Below are 27,814 nucleotides of genomic sequence, written 5' to 3' on the forward strand. Positions count from 1 at the left end.
GACGCATCGGTCTCTACTACGAAGGGAATGGAAAAGTTAGGGAGGGCTAATACGGGCGCTGTGGAAACTGCCTCTTTTAATGAGTTGAAGGCCATGGTGGCTGCTTCTGACCACCGAAAGTGACCCTTACAGAGTAATTGAGTAAGTGGAGACGCCATCTTCGCGTATCCTTTAATAAATCTCCGATAAAACCCGACTAATCCAAGGAAACTGCACAACTACAAAAAGAAGCTTCTACATCGGTTGAAAACCGGTATCTACGACGGGCCCCACACCGTCTTTGTTCCAGATGTCGTTGTATGTCGACAACAACGACATCGGTCATCATAGGACCCGTCTTTGTAATGCAAGAATACAACGTCAGTGGCTATAAAAGAACAGACGTTATAAAAAAGGATTCAACGACGCACATATTAGACAACCCGTCGTTGTTTTGGTCCATTTCAACGTCGGGTTCGCAAGACCCGTCGTTGTTTTGTTTCCTGTCAACATCGGTGGCGGGCGCACCACCGTCGTTGTTTTGGTCCATTTCAACGTCGGGTTCACAAGACCCGTCGTTGTTTTGTTTCCTGTCAACATCGGTGGCGGGCTCACCACCGACGTTGTTTGGTAGTATGTCAACGTCGGTGGTGTGTACACCGTCATTGTTGTTTGAGGTTTCAACGACGGTGGCTGGAGCACCCGTCGTTGTTGGTAAATAAGGCTATAAAGACGGGTTTTCATAAGGACCGTCGTTGAAGTATTTTGCCTGCTCACAAAATTTGGGTTATACCATTCAAATTTCAAAAAAAAAGCTACATTTATATACAGCAAACATATATAAATACATTTAAAGGATAAATAACACAATCATGCATGAACCAAAAGAAAAGGGATATCGACGGTGACACTCACAGTGAGAATGTTATAGGTGGTTCAAAGTTCATCAAAGCCTTTCATGCATGCATTGTTTATATATATGAAAATAAAACAAAACCAGATAGGGTATATATATATATAATTACCACTCGAGCCTATAAGCAAAGGGAGCAATGGACACAGTAGCAAAGAGTTGTCGATAAGCAACAACGACAAGAGGGCTCATTCCAGATTCTATTGCAAGCATTTAAGTAATGTTCATCACTGCATAGACCAATTGCACAAGAACCAATTGCAAGTAGACCGGCACCCATATTAATTGTCTCTTTCTCACCCCTCAGTCTTAATTAGACCGGCACCCATATTAATTGCCCATATTAAAGCATTTAAGTGTTGTATGTGATGAATGAAATGCATGAGAGTGATGAAGTAACTTATAACTAGTTGATTCCAGTCATGTGCATGTCAACAAAATTTAATGATGCTTCTGATAGAAAACAAGGCAGCAAGTAGGGTTCACCGCGAATATTGAGAAGATAGATAGAACATACCTATATACAACTGCGTTGAACCATTGCTATTCATAGAAATTGTTACTAGTCTTCTGTGTTGGGCCAAAGATCAAATTTGCATCCTTTCAGGCCAAGCAGAATTTAACCTTCGTGCAAAATCTTCCACTTCCCTACAAGAAAAGAAACAAAGTCATCAAATGCAACATAAAAGACAAAACAAAAAAATAAACCACTCAACAATTAGCTGAGAAGATTATCCTCTTTCATAGGTTATATTTTGATATCACCATTCCAGAAGTTGTCAACTAAAATTAAATAAATGAATGAACTAGTACATAAGACAAATGCAACACACTCAACACTGAAGTCAATTAAGCAAGACTCCTCTTGATTAATAATATTTTACATCTTATGCAATCAATGAAACATGCACTAAACCAGTCAGGAAGATTCTGCATTTCATCAAATGACGATATTAATTGCATGCAGCATTCAAAATATGAGAATTTCACCCAACTGCTTTAGCACTAATTACCTGAGCATGTGACAAACTCCTCAAGAACTGTCTTTAATCATATTTTTCATCCCCTGGTCCCCTTCCCTTGGAATCCCTGCAATCTCTTTAATCATAATAATGATAATATCAACCAAAATATTATTAGACTGAAAAAATGACACTAACAGTTGATATAATGTATGCCTAGCTGATCAATTCAACAATTCATGTAAGCCTAGCTAATCAAATTTTATAACTAGAACATTTTTCAGTTTCATGTATTAAGTTATAGTTCATGAATCCACAAACAAGGAGGAAACACACCTCTTCAATGCTTGTGCTGCTAGTCACTTTGCTGCTACTGAACTTTAGGAGCGGAATCCAAGCAAAAGCAAGGTCAAATGATAATATCATCTGCTCAAATGATAAAATCACTTATTATGGTAGATAATCCACATGTTGAATAACTAGTCTTCAACCCAAATTTAGGTATATAATAAACAAACAACAACAAAAGATTATCTCCATTACCTTCAAAATAACACTTGAGGCAGATTCAACCAAAATCTCCAGCCCCAAGGTAGCCATCAGTCATGCAAAAACAATGATACCCTGCACAGGAAATCTTATTAGTTATTAGCATGTACCTCTACCAAGCAACCATCCAATGACTGTGGACACTTCATTTGTTCACTTAACTGCTGCAGTGGCAAGCTTGGTGGTACTATAGCTGCACTAAATTGTTGCTGTGGTAATCAAATGCAGATGCAATGCAGTAGAAGGGGGTAAAGACAATATATTACTACAATTATATGAAATTGAGAAGATAATACTAAGAATAGAATATTAGTAGCATGACCGAAAATAAAATAGCCGCTGTGTCAAATAACATAACAATTGTCTCAAATACAGGGAAAAAAATACTCCAACGCCATCATTAGCCGTTTTGACTTATTGCTGTCTTTAAAAAAAATGTTGCCCATTTCTTTCGAATTGTGGTGATGATGCCGATGTCCAACGGTGTGTCATTAGCAAACCACTGCAAGTATTCATAATTGTAAGTTAGTACTGCAAATATAAAAATTCAGTTCCAATTGTATTGAAGTTTATGCATACCATGGACCAATCACTCTTTATGTCGCTGGCTATGATGTTCCAGATCCAATGCATTATGTAATATCCACATTCATAACAGCCGGTTTGAACGTGACTCTACATATGGAAAACATTTGAACATCGTATACATTACATAAGTTCATGACTTAACTAGACAACACTAACACATGGTACATAGCTGACTTACCTTTACTTCAATCCACTTTGGTGCAACTGCCTTAGTTTCAGGAGACAAGGTCTTCTTCAATTTTGTCATTACACTGCTTTTAAAAAACCACATCAACGCATATACAACAAAATGTCAATCAATAATGACCACTAAAGAAGGCTTGCAAAAAGTTATATGGTATGAGATAACCTATTAATTGTAGCTTTGATATGCATATCAGGTTTCCTACGCAAAGAACAGAACCAAACAACAACATGTTGCCTAGGACACAAAATTATGAGTTGCCAATGTTCCCTGCATGTCATTCACATTAGATACGTATACACCCAAACATCATTTGAAGTATGTTTGTTAAATAGCACTTACTGATGGAAGTAAGGTCCAATGTACACCTCTCGGTCAGATTCCTTAAGCCATCTTTCAAGATATTGTTCGCATTCGCTGCGTCTATCCTTTGAACAAACCAACGACTGTGGCTCAAGGAATGCATACATGAAACCTTGACTGAATATCTGACTCCACTCATGAATATACCTATTCACATGATTTGAAAGTATTGTAGTGGATCATGATATTGAATGAATGAGGAATGAGTTATATGAAGGAATTCACTTACATTAACCATAATTGTATGACAGATATGTTCAGACTTTTGTCTCCTGCTATTATTTCAATAACATCTGAATATGTGATGAATATCGATGTAGATGCATCTTCAATTCCAAGAAATCTCCCATCAAAGGTGATTTGAAGTGGCTTGTCGTAAAGATCGAAACTGTACTTCATCAATTCACGCAACGGATCATCTGCGTTCACATTAGCCGGCTTCGGCACATGTGCATCCTCGTTGTGTGGAATACGTTGTGGATGCTACATGGTTAATGAAAGTGGGTGAGTATTTGTACTGTAATCTATGAATGTTTTACTTTACGTATGTCAAATGAAACATGTTACCTCATCTAATACAACTTTCACAAGGTGTGTGGGCCAAGCTACAAATGTATTGACGGTCTGCTTCACATATTGTATTTCTGAGGTGGCATAGGGGACCTCAGCCTCAGGATCAATAACTGTTTCTACACTTACCCTGACAACATCATCTGCATATGCCACTGTGTGTATGATTGAATCCCCCTCCATTATTTTCCCCATGGCCACCAACCTTAAATGAACCATAAACAAAGCTTTTTTTAGTGCATATAAAACAAAAACTAAACCATGAACAAAACACAAACCAAACCCAACAATTACAGCTGCAAGAAAAAACAAAACTCCGATTCAATTGTAAGTAAGGTAATATTTCTACAAACCTTTGTGTACCATCGTTACGCTGCACAAACAGTCCCATCAATGGTATGGCATCAGCATCCTGTTCTTGTGAAGCCTGCGCATTGGTAACAGCATTACTTCCCTGTGTGCTGACACGCGCACCTAGTTGTTGTATGTCCGGCTGAATTTGGAGTGCCTCTTGGGATCCTTTATTTGACAACTCTTTTTTAATAGCCTCTTTCAATGCATTGGTCATTATTTCCAAGGTCCTTTTATTTTCCTCTTCTAGCTGAGTCCTCAATTCTTCCTTAATTTGACTCCTCAATTCTTCCCTAATCTGGCCAGTCATGTCTTCCCTAAGCCTTGCAACAACTTCATCTAGTTGTTGTTGGCTGATGGACGTGGACGAGCTGCTGCATGTCCTTGATGCCCTTCCGTAGTACTGAGTAATAGTGACACCTGAGCCTGCTGCCCGAACGCGACCCCCATGGTCAGGTCGTCCAATGGCAGTGTTCAGTATGTCTTGCCGACCATGGGGTACAAACGAACCCTGCGTTACCTGCTCTTCTAAGGAGTCCTACACAAAACAAGTGACAGAAAAATACACAACGTGCAGTCATTTTCATTACAAAATACTTAAACATATGAACATTGCAACATATTGGTGAACTTACTATTTTATCTGCAATTTCCTGTGCAGAGTCAGATGTCATATTGCCAACAGCCCTGGTCCGAGCAACCTTCCACTTAACATGCCTTTTTATTGGGGATGGGGGTTCATCAACACTTGCTGGATTTTCACTCAACAATGCTTCCTCTTGTATCCTTTTTCGTTTCTGGTCTAACAATTTCTTCTCAAGCAAATCATATCCCCCACGTGAAAGTACGTGAGGGCAGTCGTTGTGTTTTTGAATTGATTGTGCTCGTTTCCTAATACCCTGTAATGTGACATACATAATTGTGGAGATTTTTTTGAAATTAAAATAATCAAATTGGCAAAAAAATATTCATTTGAAGTTACCATAAACAGATTCAACTAACCTCCCAGTTAGGTGTCAGGCGGGTTTCTTCAAATTGTTTCCACGCTTCAGGATCTAGTCCATATTTTGTCACAACATCCTGTGTTTGTTGACCTTCAGTCTTAGCAAACACAAATTTGCTAGTCAATGTGGACTTAAATTGCCGCCATCTCGTCGCTACTGTTGACATAACCTTCGTCTTCACCTTCGTAGCTTCTGCGATATCAAACTTTGCCTACATAACCAGGTGTCAAAATTTGTGGAAAAAGGCAGCCAAATGTATATCATTATACAATACTAGCAATCAACAATTTAATGACAATGTTCTGCCATAATACCCCAAGTAAAGCAAAAGCATCCAATCAGCATATAATGTAAGTTTACCATGCAGTCACAGCCATCAAATTTAATATCCAAATTGAACAAATAATAAATGAAAAAAAATATTGTGACACTCACTAATAACAGTTATTGCCTTAAAGTATGAATTCCTAGAAAAACTTCTTTTCATGGTTTGTTAAGAACATGCTTCAGCCTTCGCACAATTTGAGTTTTTATCAATGATGTTATTGATAATTCTTAAGTAATTTGAAATCATTACTAAAACATTGATTTCTCATGTTTTCTGTACAGTAGTTAAAACAACAGAGTAATAATCAAAACTTATGGCATACGCAGATTATTCACTAATAAAACAAAAGAAAAGTCGGTGCAGGTGATTAGTGAATTCATCTTCCAACTATGCAGATAGTATTTGCTGTTTTCCAAAATTTGGGTGCTAGAATTTCATGGTTCAATCACAAATTACCTTTATGCTGATGTTGTTATCACAAATTACCAACTATGCATTATAATTAATTTGTGGACATCATACCACCTATTTAACACCTAACATCTAATTAAATAATTAGATACATGGTTAAAAAATATAAATATAATAAACTATATGATGTGATAGAAGAAGAAACAAAATATAGTCAAAGTGTTTAAAATAGAAGAATACCTACCTTTTATTACAAATTTAATAAAATATGAAGAGGTATTTATCTCTCACAAGGCGACAAAAAAGGTCTGAATGTATGCTGTAAGAGGTATTTACGTTTGGTGCCTAATTATCTCCGAAGAAACATGTCTTAAATTAATTCAAAATCTTAGGTAAAATAAGCCAAGAAATTGACACATAAAAAAACCAAAAGCTGCTAATAGAATTGCAAAAAAAAGGACCAGTAGTGCTAGTATTGAAAATTTGATTTCAGCTATGTACAAACAGGTTATTCAACCAAGAAGCAATGTGCCCTTCAATCCAAAAACTTCCTAAAAATGAATTTGAAATCCACAAATAATGCACTAACAACAAATCTACACATTTTGCAAGCAAGGAAAGTTCACAAGCCTAGGCATCATGACTCCAATCAAATGTCTCAGCAATTAACTTCAAACCAGATAAGCTTAGTAGCAACAGAATTAAAATTCTTTGAATTCGAAGCAGAAACCCCATCCTGTTTCGAAGTAGTCTCACTCTGACCTAAAATGTGGAATATCTTCCACTCCCAAACCTGCTGGAGCTACCAGATACTTGTTCAGCTGAATTAGAACTATGTTCCGTCCCATCAACATCTCTAACAAATTCAGGCTCCTTAGTGGTAACCATGAAGTCCATCAAGTTGCGGCTGAACCCCAAATCAGAATACACCCTGAAGGCATCCTAGATATGAAAATAGATACTACTAGATATAGCAGTGGCAGAACATTAAAAAAACTGATATATTGAATAATATCACAATAAAGCACCCATATATATGTTCATATCCTCTACTGTCAAATCAGACAAAGAACTCATATGACTGTGGCTCATTCCTTATGCAGTAGCCATAAAGCCAAATGAAAACAAGCTAAGACTAAGGCCTAATGATTTAAAAAAATAATACATTAAAGTACATGCTTCCTTTACTTATTTTGACAGTCTCATGCTATCATATATAAACATATTATGTATAAACATAATATTTTGACAGTCTCATGCTTCCTTCATTTTTTATTTTCCATTCAGCTACACGTGTTTTATTTTTGTATCCTTATACAAATTAAAGGAATTGTAATTAAAAATGTATGTGCCTGGTAAAATAATTGTTGCAATGGCATGTTGAAGAGTTATACAGTATCAGAGGCAAAGAAGTTAACATAGACAATCAAAGGCTTGAGAAGGGAGATTATAGTGAAGTCAAATGAATCACTGCAGCCCAGGTCTAATTCTAATTCTTAATTATGTCAGGGAGATTATAGTGAAGTCAAAGGAATCACTGCAGCACATGTTAAAAATTGTGTTATTATAAATTTATTAATATTTATAAAATTAAGTTAAAATTTAAAATGATACGTATCATAATTTGTGATTAGCAAGTACTTTATATTATCAGTAGATCACCTTTAAATTCATATTTATATTTAAAAAACGACCTAAGTAGATTAACAAAATTAGATATTGAAGTAAAATTGTAATTAAAAAAATACCACATAATTTAAAAGTTACATTTTAAATTACTTGTTTAGCTGTTATTCCTTATGGTTCGAGTAATAATAACGATAACAATTCAGCCTGAATTGTTTCAGATTAATTTTCTTTTTTGCAAAAAACAAATACGGGAACGAGCAACAATTTGAAGGTTGTACATTCAGGAACTAAAGAATTCAAAATAGCTAGTAATAAGAGGGATTTGTTTTTGGAATTTTCTGAGCACCAATAGCGGGTACGCTAGAAGCTTGCACTTGAGGAGGGAAGCATATTGGCAGCTAATGAACAACTTTCTTAACTATTTGCCGTTCAGATTTGACTGTTTCTTTTGGTAATATGTAAATATAAATAGTATAAGGCTATGGCTTATGGACATGGTCTTTTTGACCCCTAACAATCTTAGAAGTCAATATAGACCATGTTTTTACGCCATAGCTTATACTATTGTGATGTACATATTAACAAGAAGAACCAGGAAAGTCTGAAGGACAAGTAGTTAAGAAAGTTGTTCATTATCTGCAAACATCCTTCCCTCCTCAAGTGCAAGCTTCTAGCGTACCCGCTATTGGTGCTCAGAAAATCCCAAAAACAAATCCCTCTTATTACTAGCTATTTTGAATTCTTTAGTTCCTGAATGTACAACTTTCAAATTGTTGTTCGTTCCCCTCTTTGTTTTATGCAAAAAATGAAATCAATATCAAACAAAACATGCATACAATTGTCATCGTTATTGCTACTTGAACCATAAGGAATACCATCTAAATAAGTACTTCAAAACGTTTATTTATTTTTTTTGGTATTTTTTGAATTACAATTTGACTTCAATATCTAATTTTTTAATGTACTTAGGTGGAGGATGTTGACGAAGAGAACGAGAAGGAAGAAAGTAATTTAAAGAAGATTAAGGAAGTGTCACATTTTTTTTTCCTCAGCAAGGAAGTGTCACATGAATGCTAGTTGGTGAACAAGCATAAGGCCATTTGGATGACAGAGCCTTAGGAGATCACAAAGGAGGAGTATTATGCTTTCTACAAGATTGACTCCAATGACTGGAAGAGCATTTGCCTGTGAAGCACTTCTCAGGTGAGGGACACTTATGCCTGTAAGCCTATCCTCTTTGTTCGTAAGAGGGCACCTTTTGACAAGTTGACACAAGGAAGAAGCCTAACAATATTAAGCTTGGTGTGATTTAAACAAGGAAATAACTTAAGACTTGCAATTGTAACTTACCTCTTCATCTCTTTTATGTTAAAGTTGTTGACATTGTGCATGGCACAATAAACAAGGAAATAATTGCTGCCTGCTCGTACAAAGATGCTGCTTCCAAGGATTCTGCAGATGATTTTGTGATGTCCCCACCACAAACTGGTAGACATGAATTTTTAGCATGCTAAAAATTGTCCTACCCCACCCCAGCAACTGCAAGATTTAAGTTCTATTGGAACAGTAAATACAGGGCTGAAAACTGTAAATAAGACTGATAAACTTCTGCACCCTATGAAGATTTTAGTTTCTAACATTCTGTTCAATACTAAATTTCATATACCAGAAGTTAGGTTTGACTAATCTTTCTGGATTCTATATGGTGAGGATGACCAAGTAACTGTTAAATCAATCAGCAAGCAACTCCATGATGTGGTGTGGACTCGAGCTTAGATAAGACACTAGAGTTGTATACATGAATATGTTGTATGTTTCTATTGCAGGTAGAGACACCTGAAAATTTGAAGTTTGTGTTCTCAAACAATATCAATGACCTTTGAAATATTGTATAGAAAGTAGAAATAATAAAACAAGGATTTGTTTCTTTGCTGACCCAAATAATGTCTTCGAAGAGGCCAAAGAAGTCTTGTTTGGGAAATATTTTAGGAAGGCCCTTTCAATAATTGTTATTTGATTAATTTCATGTTTGTTCTCTAAGTTCTCTTATACCATTTGAAGCCAGAGAAGATCTGAAGTAAACTTTTGTTTTGCAAACTTTAGCTTCCTTGACTCAGATAACAAAAACATATCCTTAAATTACTGAAGCAGATTGGCATAATTTACTTGAAGCAGACTAATGAATTCAAGATACAAGGAACTTTTGCCAAGCTTAAAATTACATGGAGTGATAAAAATGCTATTAAGTGTTAACTGAGTTTGTATAATTCTAAGTGTTTGTAAAAAACAAAAAGAAAAGAAGTTCCTATTAATCATAATATTTGGAGGGCCACTGGATTATGTGGATTGGAAAGCAATGCTTTATTTGGCGGTGCAAGTGGGTAGGCAGCTATTGTCATAGTTTTAGGAAATTTGGGATGTTTACAGTAGCATAAAAAATAATATGCATTACCCTATTAAGTATTTAAGGATAAAAATACTACCCCTGCTCCCTAACACAAAACCCATGCCAATTTTCATTTGTTTAAGTTATCAATTTAAATTTGTGAACTTATTATACACATGATTTGTTCTGGTCTCTAACTTTGATCTGACAATATTTGTTCTCAACCTCATCTAACTAACTAATATTCATGTTTAAAATAAAAACTGCCCTTGTGCTGTTCTTTACAAATATAGAAGTCTAGGATAGTGATTAACTATTCAAATAAAGGACAAGTCATTTAAAATAAAGGGCATGAAACACATGTAGACATTATAAAGGACAACTATTTGTTATAGTCAATTATGTTTTTAACAGAAAAATTGATTCTTAATTCAAATATTGTAATTGGTATGAAGGACTTACTAGAATGTCATTCCACACAATCTCCTTTAGCGTTTCAGGTACGTCTTTCCAATTATTGTGGATAATGGGAACCTTTTCTCGCGCCACTACGCCTAGGTAGCTGTGGAACTTTTCACGCATCGGTCCGGATGCTCTCCCGGTAGCGGGATCCACATAAACAGCCGGTCTGGGCTGATCCACGGTTCTTAATGTCAATGTTCTCAGCCGTGTCGTTGTTCTACTCCTCTTGGAAGTCGCCTCTGATTGACCATCGGACTGCGGAGGAGACGTCGGATCTGTGGCCATGATCCTGTAAATAAAATACACAATTAATATTAACGATTACATTTAGACATTAACAAAAGCAAAGGCGTAATACTAACATAATCATTATATTTACACATTAAACAAAGCATTACTTTCGCACTCAGCCTGTAGGGATGTTTTCCCATAGACCTTCATCATGATCTACACGATTTGCATGTCCATCATCCACTTCATCAGCTTCATTCATTGAAGGCAATTGTTTTGAAAAACTAGACATTTGACCAATGTCAAGGGTTGACTCATCATTATGGTAATTCATTCCACTTGGTCTTCCTTGCAGAGCCACAGACAAACTTGAATTACATGGATCTTGTACATAGAAAACTTGTCTGGCTTGTGCTGCCATAATGAAAGGTTCGTCTATATATGCCACCTTACTAAGGTCTACCAAAGTAAATCCCAATGGATCTTGAAACACACCTGTTGTCCCGTTCACCCACTGACACTTAAAAACAGGCACTTTAAATGATGTATAATCAACCTCCCAAATTTCTTGAATGACACCAAAGTAAGACATGGATGCTCGAATGGGGTTGTTATCCGATGTACTGGAAAAGTGCTCCGAATCAGCATCAACACAGACCCCACTGTTTTGTACCGAACTTTTATCATCTTGGGACTTTGTGTAGAATGAATAATTGTTAATGTCATACCCCTTCCATGTAGGGACATTCAAATTTGGGCCAATGGCTAACAATGTGAGTCGTCTGGAAACACTTTTATCAGCAAGTATTGTTTGTCTAAACCAATTTATGAAAGTTTTGTTGTGCTCTTGCAATACCCTCATCATGTTCATTTTGGGGTGACTATCTCTAACATGTTTTTTGTGAGCCTCTATGTACGGAAACACCTCTGTTGTGTTGTTTAATATATACAAATGTGCTTGTGACACGTCATGTCTAGTCATTGTCACAACATTGTATCCACGAGTACCCTTGCCGGCTATTGGCTGGTCATGCCGGGATGCAGGAACACCGACAGGTTTCAATGAGTCAATGTACTGTGAGGCAAACTCAATGCATTCTTCAGCAACGTATCTTTCCACTATTGAGGCCTCTGGTCGATGTCGATTCTTCGTATAACCCTTTAAGACCTTCATGTACCGCTCAACTGGATACATCCATCTAAAATACGTAGGACCACAACACCTTATTTCCCTTACCAGATGAACAACTAAGTGTACCATAATGTCAAAAAATGAAGGAGGGAAAAACATCTCCATTTGACAAAGGACAACGACAACCTCATCTTCCAAAGCATCCAACTGTTTAGGGTCAATGACCTTGGCACATATAGCATTAAAAATGAAACACAAGCGACTGATTGCAACACGGACCTTCTCAGGCAATGTTCCGCGGATTGCAACAGGCAAAAGTTGTTGCATTAACACATGACAATCATGTGATTTCAAGCCAACCAACTTAAGCTCATTCACAGACACAAGACTCTTGATGTTTGAAGAGTAGCCTTGTGGGACTTTGATATTACGCAAGCATTCACAAAAACTTCTCTTTTCAGCTGTTGACATTGTGTAACAGGCTGGGGGCAGATATGTCCTGTTACCTTTTGAGATAGGATGCAACACTTGACGTATACCCATGTCAACCAAGTCTTGACGACACTTGAAACCATCCTTTGTCTTGCCTTTAATGTTTAGGAGGGTCCCAATTAAAGAATCACAAACATTTTTCTCGACATGCATGACGTCTATACAATGCCTAACATGATGATCGGACCAGTACGGAAGATCAAAGAAAATAGACTTCTTTTTCCACATGTTTGAAGTGGATGATGGTTTTTTTTGGGACTTGCCGAACATATTTACGACATCCTTGACCCGCTGATATACTTCATCACCAGTTAATGGATTTGGCGCGGTTTCATGTTCTTGACTTCCATCGAATGCCTTCTTCAAGCGTCGATACGGATGATACTGTTTGAGAAATCTTCGATGCCTAGTATACACAGTCTTCTTTCCATGTTTAAGTTGGCGGAAACTAGTATTCTGCTCACATATAGGACATGCGTGATGTCCTTTGACACTATATCCACTTAAATTTCCGTAGGCTGGAAAGTCATTGATGGTACAAAAAACCATTGCACGCAACTTGAAAGCATGCTGCAAATTTGCGTCCCATACATCAACCCCTTCATCCCACAATTTCCGCAAATCGTCAATTAACGGTCTTAGATATACGTCAATATCATTACCTGGTTGTCTTGGACCAGCTATCATCATACTCAGCATAACATACTTTCGCTTCATGCACAACCACGGAGGGAGATTATAAATGAACAGCAAAACGGGCCACGAGCTATGGTTAGTAGTTAAGGTTCCAAATGGGTTCATTCCGTCCGTTGCAAGACCAAGCCTTAAATTTCTAGGCTCGGCCCCAAATTCAGGATACAGACGATCAATTGCCTTCCATTGTGGGCTATCTGCAGGATGTCGCATCAATCCATCTGATTTTCTAGTATTTGCATGCCATATAAGGTTCTTTGCATCTTCCCCATTAGCAAACAACCGTTTAAACCTTGGTATTATTGGGAGATACCAACACACCTTTGCTGGACGGCGGTCGGCGTCTGAGACTAGTACAGTAGAATCTCCGTTGGTCGGTCTGTACCGAGAAACCCCACACACAGGACAGTAATCTAGTTCAGCAAAATCATCTCTGTACAAAATGCAGTCATTACAACATGCATGAATTTTTTCGTACTGCATCCCAACTGGACATAAAATCTTCTTTGCTTGGTAGTGATTCTTTGGCAAGATGTTATCAGCAGGAAGCATGTTTGTCAACAACATCAGCAACTCACTAAAACTCTTGTCACTCCACCCAAATCGAGCCTTCAAGTTAACCAGAGCTAACACAGCTGACAATTTTGTGAAAGATATGCAGCCAGAATACAAAGGCATTTTTGAATCAACTTCTATGTTGTCATACAACGCTGCATGTGCCTCTTCAAACCCCTCTTGCCCAAGATCACGAATCATTTCTTCTATAGGATTTCCGCTGTCTGTAGTAACATCGTCAGCCTGTGACATGTCAGCTGTATCGAGGGATTCCCCATGCCATATCCACTTTGTGTAGCTACGAATTATTCCCTCACAAATAAGATGAGTTCTTATGTCATCAATTGTTTGGCGCCTCCCATTTCCACACTTCGCACATGGACAAAAAAATTTTCCCCACATAGGTTGCGCTTTACTTTGAGCAAACAGCAAAAACTCTTCAACACCATTCTCGTACTCTTCAGTTATACGTGATGCGTTCATCCAACTTCGATCCATGTTACACCTTCTATGTCAAACGTTAGTGGCTTAGGGGTTACTTGACATGCATCACAAGCATAGAGCACCAATTGCAGTAGAAAACACACCAGAACTGCACCTTTTGTACAAAACGCTGCAGTGGAAAACACATTAGCAATTGCAGTTAGTTGGACCAGCAATGCTAACAAGAAAATTGGTGCATGGCTGTTTCAAGGGATTCGGCATTTTTCAGTTTGTTGGCCTCTATTACCAATGCTTATAAGAAAAAATGAAGAAAAACTGCACAAACGACAACATCAAAATTTAATGACGAAAGTGGTGCAATTGAAATTCAACATCATTTTTTAAACATTTATAAAATCAAATCAGCTGAATTTGGGAAAAATAATCTATGCCAAAGTAGTTGATTTCTGGTGGTAGAAGAAATTTCACTTCGTAATGGTGGCAGGATTTAAAGAGTATCTTTCAGCAGCAACACAATAACTGCTTTAATGATAATTTAAAGTGGAGGCTGGGTACGGGGTCCAATATTAGTTTGCGGAACGATTTATGGCTGCAGGACAACTGTAATATCCAACGAAAGTATCCCCAATTATATGTAATAAGTAAACAGCAGAATTTTCTAATTAATTCTATGGGAGAATTTGTGGACGGCAGATGGGAATGGAAGTTATCTTGGAGAAGGGACTTTTTTGACTATGAAATACAAATGGCAGCTGACTTTGTAGATGAGATTCATTCTGGTCACATACATGTTATTTGCAACTCTACAATGACAAGGAGACTTTGGTGGGAGCCTTTGAGATGGGTTAATAGAGTGGGTCCTTTTTCCACAGACCCAAAGAACCACTTTTTGCAATTCACTCAATGGAACAACAAAGCTAGTATAAACAACAGATGGAAATTTGTGTGGTTAGCTCTATCCTTCTTCGTCTGGCATCATAGAAATGCTATGATTTTCAAGAACCACCCGTTTGATCCTGAAAAGGTTATCGATGATACCTTGTTCCACACTTGGTCTTTGTTAAAATGTGCAGAGAAGGACTACACCAGGGACTACACCATCCATATGTAGCAGTTGCATGTGGAGGTCAACACCAGGTTGTCTCATGAACGACAACTCCATTAGCCATCTTCCAGCGGTCAATGACATGGTGTGCATGCAACGGGACTCCAGAAATTTGAACACCTTGCAATACATGTTCTGGGGGTGGTCGGGTAAGGACATAAAAAGGCGGAGATGAAGAGATTTATTGTAGAATATTTCAGTACACCTAGTACTGAATTTTATACATAATATATTTGCTTTTTGCCTTGCAAAAAAAACAACAAAGGAAGGGTAAATGTTGACACCTCTTCCAAGAGGTGCAGCATACATGTAATTAAGTTATGGGGTGTAGCTGGTCCACAATACAATCCTCAAATTCAACCACAATTGGGGTTAATTTATACTTGTTCCTATAGTACCTATGGTACTCTCGTAATTGTATGATATTGGCAGCTATGTACATAATAAACATCATACTAGACAGCTCAAAAGAACAATTACACGGCATGAATATGAAGGCATTAAACGAATACATGCTTTCAGGCATCATACATGTTTGTGATTTGTGGAATTTCAAAAACATATTTTAAACTATTACTAGAAACAATAAACACACCTGCAAATAATGAAAGGAGTTCTTTGGTGATTCTTTGGTGCCTGATTCAGCCTGAAAAATAATAACACTTTGGTCAATCAACCGCTTCTATGACAAACATTTGTGTAATATGTAGAAAATAATTTGTGGCAATCAACTTGATATGATACAGAATTAAATTGCAAGGCATTTACTAAAGAAAGCAGTGAAGACAGAGTTCCAACAGTCATATATAAATCTCAAATGATGGAAGAAGGTCTTCACTACATCATATTCTTTCTAGCTATATAAAGCTGAAATCATCATTGCAAGACAGGAATATATAATTAAGAAATGGCTCCAAAAAAACAATTAGTGTAAATTTTGAAATGGAAATGTTCCAATATGATCTGATTTGTATTGTAGAAATTATTGTCCTAGCATTTGGATGGAATCTCTATGCCCTTGCCCTGTTTCATTTGACATGTACTTAGATTTTGCTTTCCTTTATTGAATCTGATATCACAACATCATATCTTGGCATCTACAAATTACAGCTAGCATTTGGATGATGCTCTGCTTTTACTTTGGTCATGGCTCAACTCCAATGTTCCAGATTTTACACTTCACTTTAATCAATGTTCTTCCAATGTAACACTAGGTTTCTGTACTTAGCTTGGGAGTGTGGGGGCTGGACTTTTGTAGCATGGGTTAGGTAGCAGGGTGCTATGGTGCTGGCTTTGTTCCTACTAATAATCCTGAAAAGCTTTGAATTGGTCTCTGGTCTTAAGATAAACTACAATAAGAGAAAATTTGGGTGTTTGGGCAAATCCGAGGACTGGTGTAGGGAGGCAGCATCTTCTCTCAATTGTAGTCAAATGGATATTCCATTGTCTTACCTTGGAATTCCTGTAGGGGTCAGCTCTAAAAATAGGTCTGTGTGGCAGCCCATTATTAGCAAATGCGAGGCTAAACTTACAAAATGGAAGCAAAGAAATCTATCAATGGGGGGTAGAATAACCCTCATTAATTCAGTCTTAACAGCCTTACCCATTTATTTGCTATCCTTCTTCAAGATTCCTAAGCTTGTGGTGCAAAAGATTACATCTATACAAAGGAATTTTTGATGGGGCAGCCTCCAAGACTCCATTAAGATTCCTTGGGTGAGGTGGGACATAGTCTGCCTACCTAAGAGTAAAGGTGGGTTAGGGATCAAAGATTTGATTAAATTCAACGAGGCTTTGCTTGCTAAATGGGGGTGGGAGTTGGCAAATAATCAGAATCAGTTGTGGGCCACAATTCTATTGTGTAGATATGGTGGTTGGAGGGATTTGATTTCTCATAGGAACTGCAGTTTAGACTCTCCTTGGTGGAAAGACCTCAAGGTTATCTTCAAGCAGCAGCAAAGCAACACAATTTGTAAAAATAGCTTTATTTTGGCCATAGGTAAGGACGGTCCATGGAATACAAACCAAGTACTTATTGGCTTGACAACAAAAAAAACACTCATTGGAAATATATATGTTTAGCAATTACCATAGACTCGCTGAACAGGAATGGAGAAATATGACATAATTAGATTTTTCCTTTCACAAAGAATGTAGAAGAAACTAAAGACCTTCTCTTTTAGGGGTACAAATAATTTGAAATATAAGTAGAAATTGGCCTTCTGGGCAGAGAAGATGCTAATGAGGATGACAATTTGATAACACTAGTGCATTGACTAGAACTTGCTTTAGACTTGGTCATGCAAATTTCATCATGCTTATGTGTGTTACATTACATGTATTACAGGTGTATGCATGTGAAAACAGAAGAGAATGTCCATGACCTTGAATGGAGGAAAGAGATACAAAAGCAGAAAAATTGCATAAAACTGGATGATGTTGGGCTTTCACATAATAGAGGAAGAGAGAATATATATATGTGTGTGAGTGTGTGTCAATCTCCTGCAGAAGCAGAAGGAACAAAAAGAAGTGGAAACCAAGCAATTCCAAAGTGATGATGCACAGAGAAGAGAGAAAAATTTGAGTGACCCAAGAAGAGATGTTTTTCTTTCTTTAAACTGACCAGAGGAATATCTTTATTTTCTATGTTTAATTTTTTGCTTTTTTCTCTTGCAGAGGGAACAAAACAGCTATAAAGGAGCCTAAAGAGTGTGTGAGAGAGGAGTTATGGGGTCTATATATATGAAGATGGCAAGGCAAGTGTTGAAAAAATTGGGTCGGAAGAATAAAAAACTCACAGTGAAAACTTTTTTTTTTAAGAAAATGTTTCATAAATACTCCATATATTATCCTACACTTAGAGAGAAAATAAAAAAGAAATAAAAAATATAAATATAATAAAATTTATAATGTGATAGCAAAAAAATATTGATGATGTATTTAAAATGAAAAATGATTCACCTACAATTATTTTTAATCATAAAAAAATGTATGATTATTTTTTTAATTACATTACGTAAGAAAAAAAGGGTGGAATTTGGGGTGTCAAAATCTGAGTGCATGACACAGATAAGAGTTGTTAAAATACATAAGAAACCAGTTCTGGACTTATCAAGGGCTGTGTGAAACCAGTTCCAGTAAAAGAAAAATGTACATGTATTTATATTGTTCACATTAAATTCTTGGTATGAAAAAAAAAAGGGAAATGATAGTGGAAATGATGGGGGAGGGTGGAGTAAATGAATAAAAATGCAGTTTTTTATAGGTTGCAATTGTTCTTTGCTTCTAATTAATGAGAACATAAATATGCAACCTTACGCAGCACATTGAAAAAATAACAAAGTAAAACCCTTGCAGAGGAAAATTTTCATTTGGCAAACATAATACATGAGAAGGAAAGATAGAAAAAAAATCCAGTTCTCATAATTAATGTCAAACTCACCTATATACCCATCGGGTCAAGTGGCATAAATAGATGTAAAAGGATGTGTTGTATTGTCGAGCCTTTGTCATGTCTGAATAATGTTCGTTATAAAGGTGAAGGGTCTAAGGTGTTAGGGAAGCGGAGAAAAAAGAGACAAACTTTTTGCCAAGAACATAAAGAAAAAGGAGGGAAGTGAGGTGTGTGAATGCGTGGGTCAGAGATGAGCCAGATATGCTGTGGTCATTTCATAGCACTTGTATGCAGACACAATAACGTGGGTGGGTATTTGGCTTGGGCCTCTCTCTAGGAGCATGTGGAGTCTGCCAAAGAGTGAGGGAAAAACTAACAAAAAAGAAAGGAAGAGGTATAGTATATTTTGGTGTGCTTGATACTTCAAAGAACTTCTATTCATTTTAGAGGTTTATTTACAGACATTTTTATCAATCAAGTGTATGGAGTAACTAATAGTCTTAAAATTCAAGTATTAAGTATATGGAAGTGGGTTAAATACTTTAAGCAAGAATTTTTCCACTTATAATATATGTATTCAATTTGACTTAATCACTACTAAAAGAGAAGGTCTTTAGTTTCTTCTACATTTCAAATTATTTGTACCCCTAATGGAGAAATATGAAATAGTTAGATTTTTCCTTTCACAAAGAATGGAGAAATAGGGAACCAAAGCAAGATTTTAGAAAGACTTCATTGTGATGCACAGGAGTTGAGAAACCTCCAAATCACCATACAAGATTTGATGAAGAAAGTAGACATAAATGAGAAGAGCACAAAAGGAAAAAGTGTTGAGTTTGGTGAGGTGAAAGGGCATCAATCAAAATTGACATGGATGCATTTAATACCAACTTACTGTATTGGCAGTAAGATTGCTGAATGAACCCATGGTAACCATTCAGTCTACATCTTACTGTATTGGCAGTAAGATTGCTGAATCACTTGGCAAAGCATCAATCAAAATTGACACGCATGCATTTAATACCAACTTACCAATCAACAAAAAAAACTAAGATACACAAAGTTACCAACCAATAAGAACCCATAACAAAATTTTATATTTTTAATCATTTCTAAACGCACAAAGTATATTTAATAAACAAAAAGTACCTTGTGGTTGTGGCAGCAATAGATTCAAAAGCTGGTTCAGTCCTTATGCTTGTGGCAGCAATACGTTCAAAAACTTCTTGAGTAACTCTTCCAATCGATATAACTTCCTCTGAAAAAATGTAACGAAATTAATTGTCAACTTAGAAGATAAGGATCTCACTCTCAATTACGCATTCTAAACCTTATCACTAGTATTCATTTCATATACTATTTTGTAAGTACTAAAAAAATATGTTTAAAAAATACAAAGATATACCATTAACGTTATAGACTAAAAACAATGTGAAACATTTGATAATGGGCTAAAAATAGCAAAAAGTATTATTTAGAGAATTAAAATGGAAATAAAAATAAAACAAGGGAGGAAAAACATACTTTACCAACAAAAGAAGGACACAATAAAAATAAGCAAAACACATGTTATTCTTCTACTATCACACACTATCATTTTGCAGAGACACATCATAGGACAAAAAAGGTAGACTAAGAGGCACCAAGAGAAGAGACTAATAGACTAATTCAGAGAATACAAAGTATTGAATTTCTTAAGACTAATGTATGTTTTATGAGCCAAGAGTTTCTTTTATTATTAATATCTTGATCTGAGTTACATTGGTGTTGATTTTTAAAGTTTTGGTTTTCTGTGTTGTTTCCTTTTTTTCTTGTTCCTGCTTGATACATGTTTGCTAAAATGGCTGAACCACTAAAATGCTATATCTTTCGGTTATTTTGGTTATGGAATGTTTATCTGGAGTATAGTCTCATGTATACCTCTCAATCTGTGGATTAAGATTGGTTTTTAAACAAATGTTACTGATATACTTAGTAACAGTCTTTCTAACACACTATCTTCTATTGGGTGAAATTCACATACTTACTACTAAATTTCCCATCTCATTTGGTGAGTTTCATTTCCAAAATAATAGGACACACATGAATTTCAACCAAAAAGAACTGAAATTGTTTTCAACTTCTACTGTTCATAGTGGCTACATTCATGTTCACCGGAAGCTCTTCATTTTGAAAATTATACTATTGTCTGGTAGAAATTATGATATGATCTATGTATCTACAGTTTTAGTCAATCTCTACGTGATACGTAGTTGAGTTTTTCAATTCACAATAAAGACTAGATAAAACTCAATATGTATCATGGCTGAAACCATTAATCTGAGACTATATATATCAAGACTAGATAATCCTTTTGGCATATTCAACGATGACATTGTTACGGCAACTCAACACATTAATAATCACATTTTAAAAGTCTTACTTAAGTAAACCCCTAATACTATAACACATATATATCAGCAAACAAGAACTCTGAGTACTTCGACATCCTTACCTTGACAGTAGCAAGGTCGCGACACCACTCCAAAGAGCACGACTTCGGCTATGGCGGTGGTGGGAACAACAGGTAGCTACGGTGGGCACGACGGAGGTCAGGGAACGGCGATGTGAGGGTGGGCACAAAAGAGATTGAGTGGGAACGGCGATGTCAGGGAACGGCGCTAGGTTTTAGGTTTTCGTCGTAGAATTTTCGAAGACAGGAGATGAAGTGTTGAATCAATATGGAAACACGAGTATATATAGTACGAAATTTACGACGGTGTATAAGCAACACCGTCTTTGTATACTTTTATTTCTACGACGGTGTCTTCAAAAGCACCGTCTTCGATAAGTTGAACCAAACGTACAAAGCCGGGGTTAAATTCAAACGTCGTCGTTTACGAAATGTACCGTTTAAAAATCGTATATAATTACGTAAATGCCACCGCGTTGACTACTACGTCGGCTACTGAATGACCGACGTAGAATGTGCGTCGTAAAATAGGATATTTTTAGTAGTGCTGCGCAGTGCTTTCACTGATCGTGGTAAAGGCCATTCCCGTATCGCCTGCAACTTTTCCGGGACTGGTTCTACACCGTTGCCTGAGACAATATGCCCCAGGTACTCCAATTGGGACTGAGCAAAAGCGCATTTGGATTGTTTCAAGGAGTACTGCTCTGAAAGTAAGAGTTTGAATGCGGTTTCCAGGTGCTTCACGTGGTCAGCCATGGTTTTACTATAAACCAGCACATCATCAAAGAAGACGATGATGAATCTGCGTAAACACGGTCGGAAGAGTTGATTCATAGTTGCTTGAAAGGTTGATGGGGCATTACACAATCCAAAGGGCATTACTCGGAATTCGTAATGCCCTTGATGTGTTCGAAATGCCGTTTTGTAAACATCATCAGCCTTCATAAGGATTTGGTGGTAACCATGCATTAGATCCAACTTAGAAAACCACTGTGCCTCGCCGAGCTCGTCAAGCAACTCGTCAATGGTTGGTATAGGAAACCGGTCGCGAATCGTGATGGCGTTAAGAGCCCTGTAGTCGACACAAAAGCGCCATGATCCGTCCTTCTTCTTCACCAGTAACACCGGTGATGAAAAGGAACTGGTGCTGGTTCGTATGAACCCCTTGTCCAACATTAAGCTGATCTGCTCTTCGATTTCCTTTTTCTGATAATGTGGATACCGATATGGTTTCACGTTGACTGGAGATGCTCCCGGAATGATGTTGATGGCATGGTCCGTTTCCCTCGAGGGTGGCAGTCCCTTTACTGGTTGAAACAGCTTGGAATACTTACTAATTAATTCTTCAATGTCGGAAGGTAGCGGTGTAGTGTCTGGCTGTGAGGTTTGACAAGGTTCCAACTGAATGTGGAACATCATACTAGTGCCATTAGTGTGGAGCATACGCCGAAGTTGTGACGTGGAAATTGATTCAAGGGTCTGTTCATGTTCACCACGTAATTCCACAAGGTGGCCGGCGATCATGAATTTCATGGTGAGGTTAGTGTAATCCGTCAAGACTGGTCCCAGTGTTTTTAGCCATCGGACTCCCAAAACTAAATCCGCACCACAGATAGATAAAACATGGAAATCGATGAAGAATGAATGTTGCTGAATGGTTACCTCTACATTAGAACATGTGTGTTGGCATTGTAGTTCTTCACCGTTGCCCACCGTGACCCGTAGTGGTACGCTTTCCTCCGTTGATAACCCGACTGACATAACGACCCTGTGGTGCACAAAATTATGTGTGCTCCCACCGTCTATCAAAATGCTGACTGGTTGACCCCGAATATACCCTTGCAAGCGTAATGTTTCGGGCACCACGTGTCCTGATAAGGCATTGAAGCTCAACTGCGCCGGGGGTGGTTCAGGTACGATGTCCGGCAAGGTTAACTGCGGCTCAGGGGGTTCTGGTACTTCATCATTGTCTTCCACGATGAGCAGGAACAAAGAAGAAGAACACTTGTGACCGCGTGAGTATTTTTCATCGCATTGGAAGCATAATCCCTTTTCTCTACGCATTGCCAACTCCTCCGGTGTGAGACGTTTAAAAGGGACTGTGGATGAATTGGGACGCGTTGGTGTCGGCAGTAATGGAGACACAGATGGAGGCGTCGGTGCTGGTTGATGACGCGAATTGGACGAAACTCCTGGGTTAGGCCGGAACGTTCTTCTTACGTCGTTTTGTTTTTCCTCGTGCAACCTAGCATAAGCCACTGCTTGGCTCATGGTTGCTGGTTGCATGACTTGGACTTCTCGTCGAATCGACGGCAACAAACCGGAAATAAAGCAGCTTAAAGCCATGGGAGCAGGTAATCCAATAATTCGATTAGCTAGGGTTTCAAAGTCTGAGAGGTAAGTGCTTACTGTTGTCCTCTGTTGTAGCTTGAATAGTAGTCCCGTTGGATCCTCATACGAAGTTGAAGCAAATCGTGAATGAAGGGCGTGAAGGAACGCAGGCCAGGACGATAACTGTCCATTTCTGTGCATCCATTGGAACCAAGCCAAGGCTTGTCCTTCCATGTAAAATGACGCAATGGTAAGCCTCTCATGATCCGGAGTTGTATGATATTCGAAAAATTGCGTAATTTTAAAGATCCACCCCGTAGCATCGGAGCCGTCAAACCTCGGCACATCCAGCTTCAATCGGTGCGGTGCTGCACTCGGTCCCGCCACCGGGAATGAAGGCATCTCAGGCTGTGTTTGTGAGGGACTGAATCTACTGGTTTCAAGATGTGCTAACCTCTCCGCTAATGATTCCATTTTTGCTTCTACCGTTGCCGCAAACTTCGCGAACAGCTCCTCCATTTTTTCCGATGACATAGCTTTTGATCGCGTATTCTCCGCCATACGTCCACCTTGTGCTCAATGAAAGCACCAATGATACCTAGCGTTCGAGGGCTAGGGAACCTCCACACTGCGCGTTCCACTCGAGAGTTAGAGCTCGAGAGAGAGAAAAAGAAACGCAGTTCCAAAGAGAGAGAGAGAAGAAAGGATTTGAAAGAAAAGCTTCTGGAATGTTTCTTATTCCCACTACTAGTTAGTTACAGCTTTTTATATTGCCAGGCTCATGCTTAACCACTTACGGTTAGCTGTTATTAACATGGATAAACTCTACCATACTAACCATGCGTAACTACTTTTCCCGCCACGTTCTTCCCAAAGCCCCTTCCTACTCTAGTTGGTAATCGTCCCAATGCTTGGGTAAATACTTTGCCCTAGCTGAACGACGTTGGCCCGTAGCTTCCTTCTCTCTGTCCGTATCAGAGTGCACCTAACATCATTCAAAATTTTGATGTTTCCTAATGAACATAGAACTTTAAGTTTAGTGTCAGTCCAACTCAAAATGATTTTTTTTTAATAAAAAAAATCACTTATCAATCATACTCAATCACTCAAAAACACATTTTGCTCTCTTCTTCTCGGTCTCCCACTCAAGTTATGGAGGACAGGTTAGTTGGGATTGGGAACACTCTTCAACAATGGCAAATATTTTATATAAATCATAAGAGAGTAAAAAAGATTATGAAAAGTATAATTTTCTGCTAATAAAAATATTTTTAAAGTTTCTTATTAAATGTTTATAGGATATTGGTTAACATTTAATTATTATTGTTTCTGTTGGACTTCATTTTGCAGTTGCAGGACGGGAAAATTAATTATCACGAGTTTATGACCATGATGAGAAACGAATGCTGAATAACAATGACTACGACAAGTTCAGCTCAGCGCCGTCAATTTTTGTTAAGTTGTGTACTTTTCGCTTGCTGCCAGAGATCGAATCACTCTTGAATTGGTCAACCTGTGCATGTAAAATTTTATGCCACTTGAAATGCAAAAACCTTGTATAGCTCTTCGTCTGAAAGATGTATAAACAATACAAAACTACAAGGAACTTGTCATTCCAATACACACTTAAGCTAGCATGCAAGTTGATTCTTTTCCTCATGTTCCGAGTCTTTTGACCTCTTTTTTTTTTCAAGTTTTTGTTATTTATGTTGCAGCTACATAAACTAGGCCAAAGGTTGGGAGGAAACATGATAAGCAATCCATTTAAATAAAGTTTTAAGGTTCAAGCTAACATATAACCTTTATTTCCATTGATGTGTCTAGGCACTACTATTACTTCCAAAATTTCAAATTACCGTATTCTCAGTACATCAAAGAAAGAAAGACTTCCACTGTCACTCCAAACACATATTATGGTAATGTTACTAGACAGATCATCTTATATACAATTGGTATACACGACAAAATTGTTATCGTAAGCTTGACCAGATATTCCACAGCATTAGACTTTTGCCTCAATGCCTAAAGAACAGGTCCTTCCCTACACTTACCAATAAATGCATCAGTAAATAAATTTAACCTAATAACAACTATATATATATATATAACTGACAAGCAAGCAGTTCCCTGTTCCTATTCCTAAACAATTTCCTAATTCCATGTCAATTACTTGGAAATTTCAAATTGGAAAATAGTAAGCAACAAAGTTATCTCTGCCAATACCACAAAAAAAAAAAAAAACAAACATACACCATATTGACAATAAAGTACTTCAACTTGTACTACTCATTCAAAAATATAATCTTGAACTGTATGATCATGCCATTCAGGTAAAACTTAAGAGGGCATTGCTTGCAATAGCTTGTCATAGTTCTATCAAAGAGCAGAATACATTACACATTGGCAGTTTGTTTAAATGTATTTATTGAAATAAGTGCTTATTTTAATAAACTAAGCAATTTTCTTTTTCTTAGTGTGATCTACTTTAAAATAATAATAATAATTTTCTGCTTATTTTAAAAGAACACTTATTATAAAGTTATTATTTTAAGTTTAAACAAACCCACCATCACCTTATGCGGCCTGAGGATACCCATATCCCAAATGAAAAGATAGAGTCTCTTTTACACCAGAACCCAAATCACCATAGCAAAATCTCACCATGCTTATTTAATGCCAGGAAAGGGTAACATTTTGATCCAAAACAAATTCAATAGCATACAACATTAACTTAAAAAACAATCCTTTTTTATTCTACAACTCCCTTGCAAGGGATAAGGTGAAAAAATTGCATTACATGACCTTACAACGCGGGTGGCCCGAAGAATGTCACGGTAGAGACTCAGCGCTTCGCGGCGAGTGCTGGTGAGTTGCCTCCGATTCTCCAACTCGTTTTCGTTGTTGTTTTTAACGAGATGCCTCTTGAGAAGCTCCTCTACGGTATCAGGGCCCTCGTGCAATAGACGCAGCTGCTGACTCGGGCTATCAATACAATTCCAAACGCATCGCCATTTTTGCAGCCTTCCCCTCATTTCTCTTCTTTCACGCTCCCTCAGGCCACTCTATTTTATTTATTCACCATCCAATTTAAAACTAAGAAATGAATATCTTGAATAGATAAATATATTCTTTACAATGAATAATTTAAGTTGTGATGTAAGAATATTTTTAATTGTTAATAATTTCTTTTAAAAACATTAAAATGTAATTTATAAACAGACATAAAAGAGATAAATTAAAAGAGATAAACAATTAAGAATATCAAATACACAAATAAAAAAGAATAGACTCTTACTGAATTTCAATATCCTTATTTTTCTTGAGAAATATCAAGATTCATAAATAATCTTATAGCATAATAATATAAATTGTGTATTATAAATTTAAAATATAATTTTTATAATTAAATACATATTTTAATTATAATATAATTCATATATAAAAAATATTTATTTATTTTAAATTTAATTGTATAAAAATAAATATTTATCTCATGTATAAAGCTAAAATACTAATCAGAATATAATCACCTTAGAATGAGTTAATCACTTAGTTTATCTTTTCTATATAAGTTACATTCTCATTTCTCCACACAAGATGGAAATCAAACATAAATTTTTCCTCTAAACAAATCATATGATAATTAATAAAATTAATTAATACCATTAATGCTTAATGGTATTAAAACTCATTATTTTTAAAAATTATCCTAAAATTATTAGAACTCGTTATTTCACTCTTTTCATTTGATTAGTTTATGCATGTCAATCATCTTTTATAACTAGGTTGGCACCCCACCCTTTAAAGATCCAAACTATGCCCCGAAATCATATTTGATATAATGAAAAAGAACAAAACACTTGGGGGCACCAAATCAAACCGTACCCAAGAGTAGGTAGATAACACCAATAAGGCCGATAAAAAAAAAGATAACACCAATAAGTAATAACATGAGTTTCTGTAACTACTGAATCAAAAGATGTTTTACTCTCAATCATAGTGTAGTTCACTAAAGAATCTCTCTAGAAAGGGATAATCATCGAGCCAAGTTATTAATCAACGGATACTTTAAACAATTAAACCATAATTTTCCTGACGCCATGTCATTCATGAACTATCTTGACTTGGCAAATTTCCCACTTTAGGGTGCTTTTAGAAAGTATTTCCCAGAATAGGGCTGTTCCTAAATAATTTCCCCAGGGATGCAGTTTTTCTACGTAGCAGCCATGCATGGCGCCATTGGTGATGGCGCCTTCGACAAGGACGAGCCACGTGGCTGTGTCGCCACTGCGACTGGCGACAAAGG

At 37.0% G+C, this 27,814-nt stretch overlaps 2 protein-coding genes across 2 annotated transcripts; both read right to left on the reverse strand.

The window, feature by feature from the left end:
- Positions 1-1,937: 1,937 nt before the first annotated feature.
- LOC114384194 lies at positions 1,938-20,678 on the reverse strand. The gene is made up of 14 exons (XM_028343849.1): positions 19,875-20,678; positions 15,927-15,977; positions 10,680-10,968; positions 5,462-5,674; positions 5,095-5,358; positions 4,462-4,997; positions 4,106-4,313; positions 3,768-4,021; positions 3,518-3,685; positions 3,341-3,445; positions 3,170-3,242; positions 2,983-3,078; positions 2,398-2,905; positions 1,938-2,280 (listed from the first exon to the last, which is right to left on the reverse strand). Exons 3-13 carry the CDS (start codon positions 10,962-10,964, stop codon positions 2,804-2,806), a joined length of 2,304 nt encoding a protein of 767 aa, XP_028199650.1. The 5' UTR covers positions 10,965-10,968; positions 15,927-15,977; positions 19,875-20,678; the 3' UTR covers positions 1,938-2,280; positions 2,398-2,803.
- Positions 11,086-14,280, reverse strand: LOC114384195. The gene has a single exon (XM_028343850.1). It carries the CDS (start codon positions 14,278-14,280, stop codon positions 11,086-11,088), a length of 3,195 nt encoding a protein of 1,064 aa, XP_028199651.1.
- Positions 20,679-27,814: the final 7,136 nt, after the last annotated feature.

This window comes from Glycine soja, chromosome 14 (assembly GCF_004193775.1).
Source record: "Glycine soja cultivar W05 chromosome 14, ASM419377v2, whole genome shotgun sequence".
In the NCBI taxonomy this organism is placed as follows: Eukaryota; Viridiplantae; Streptophyta; class Magnoliopsida; order Fabales; family Fabaceae; genus Glycine; species Glycine soja.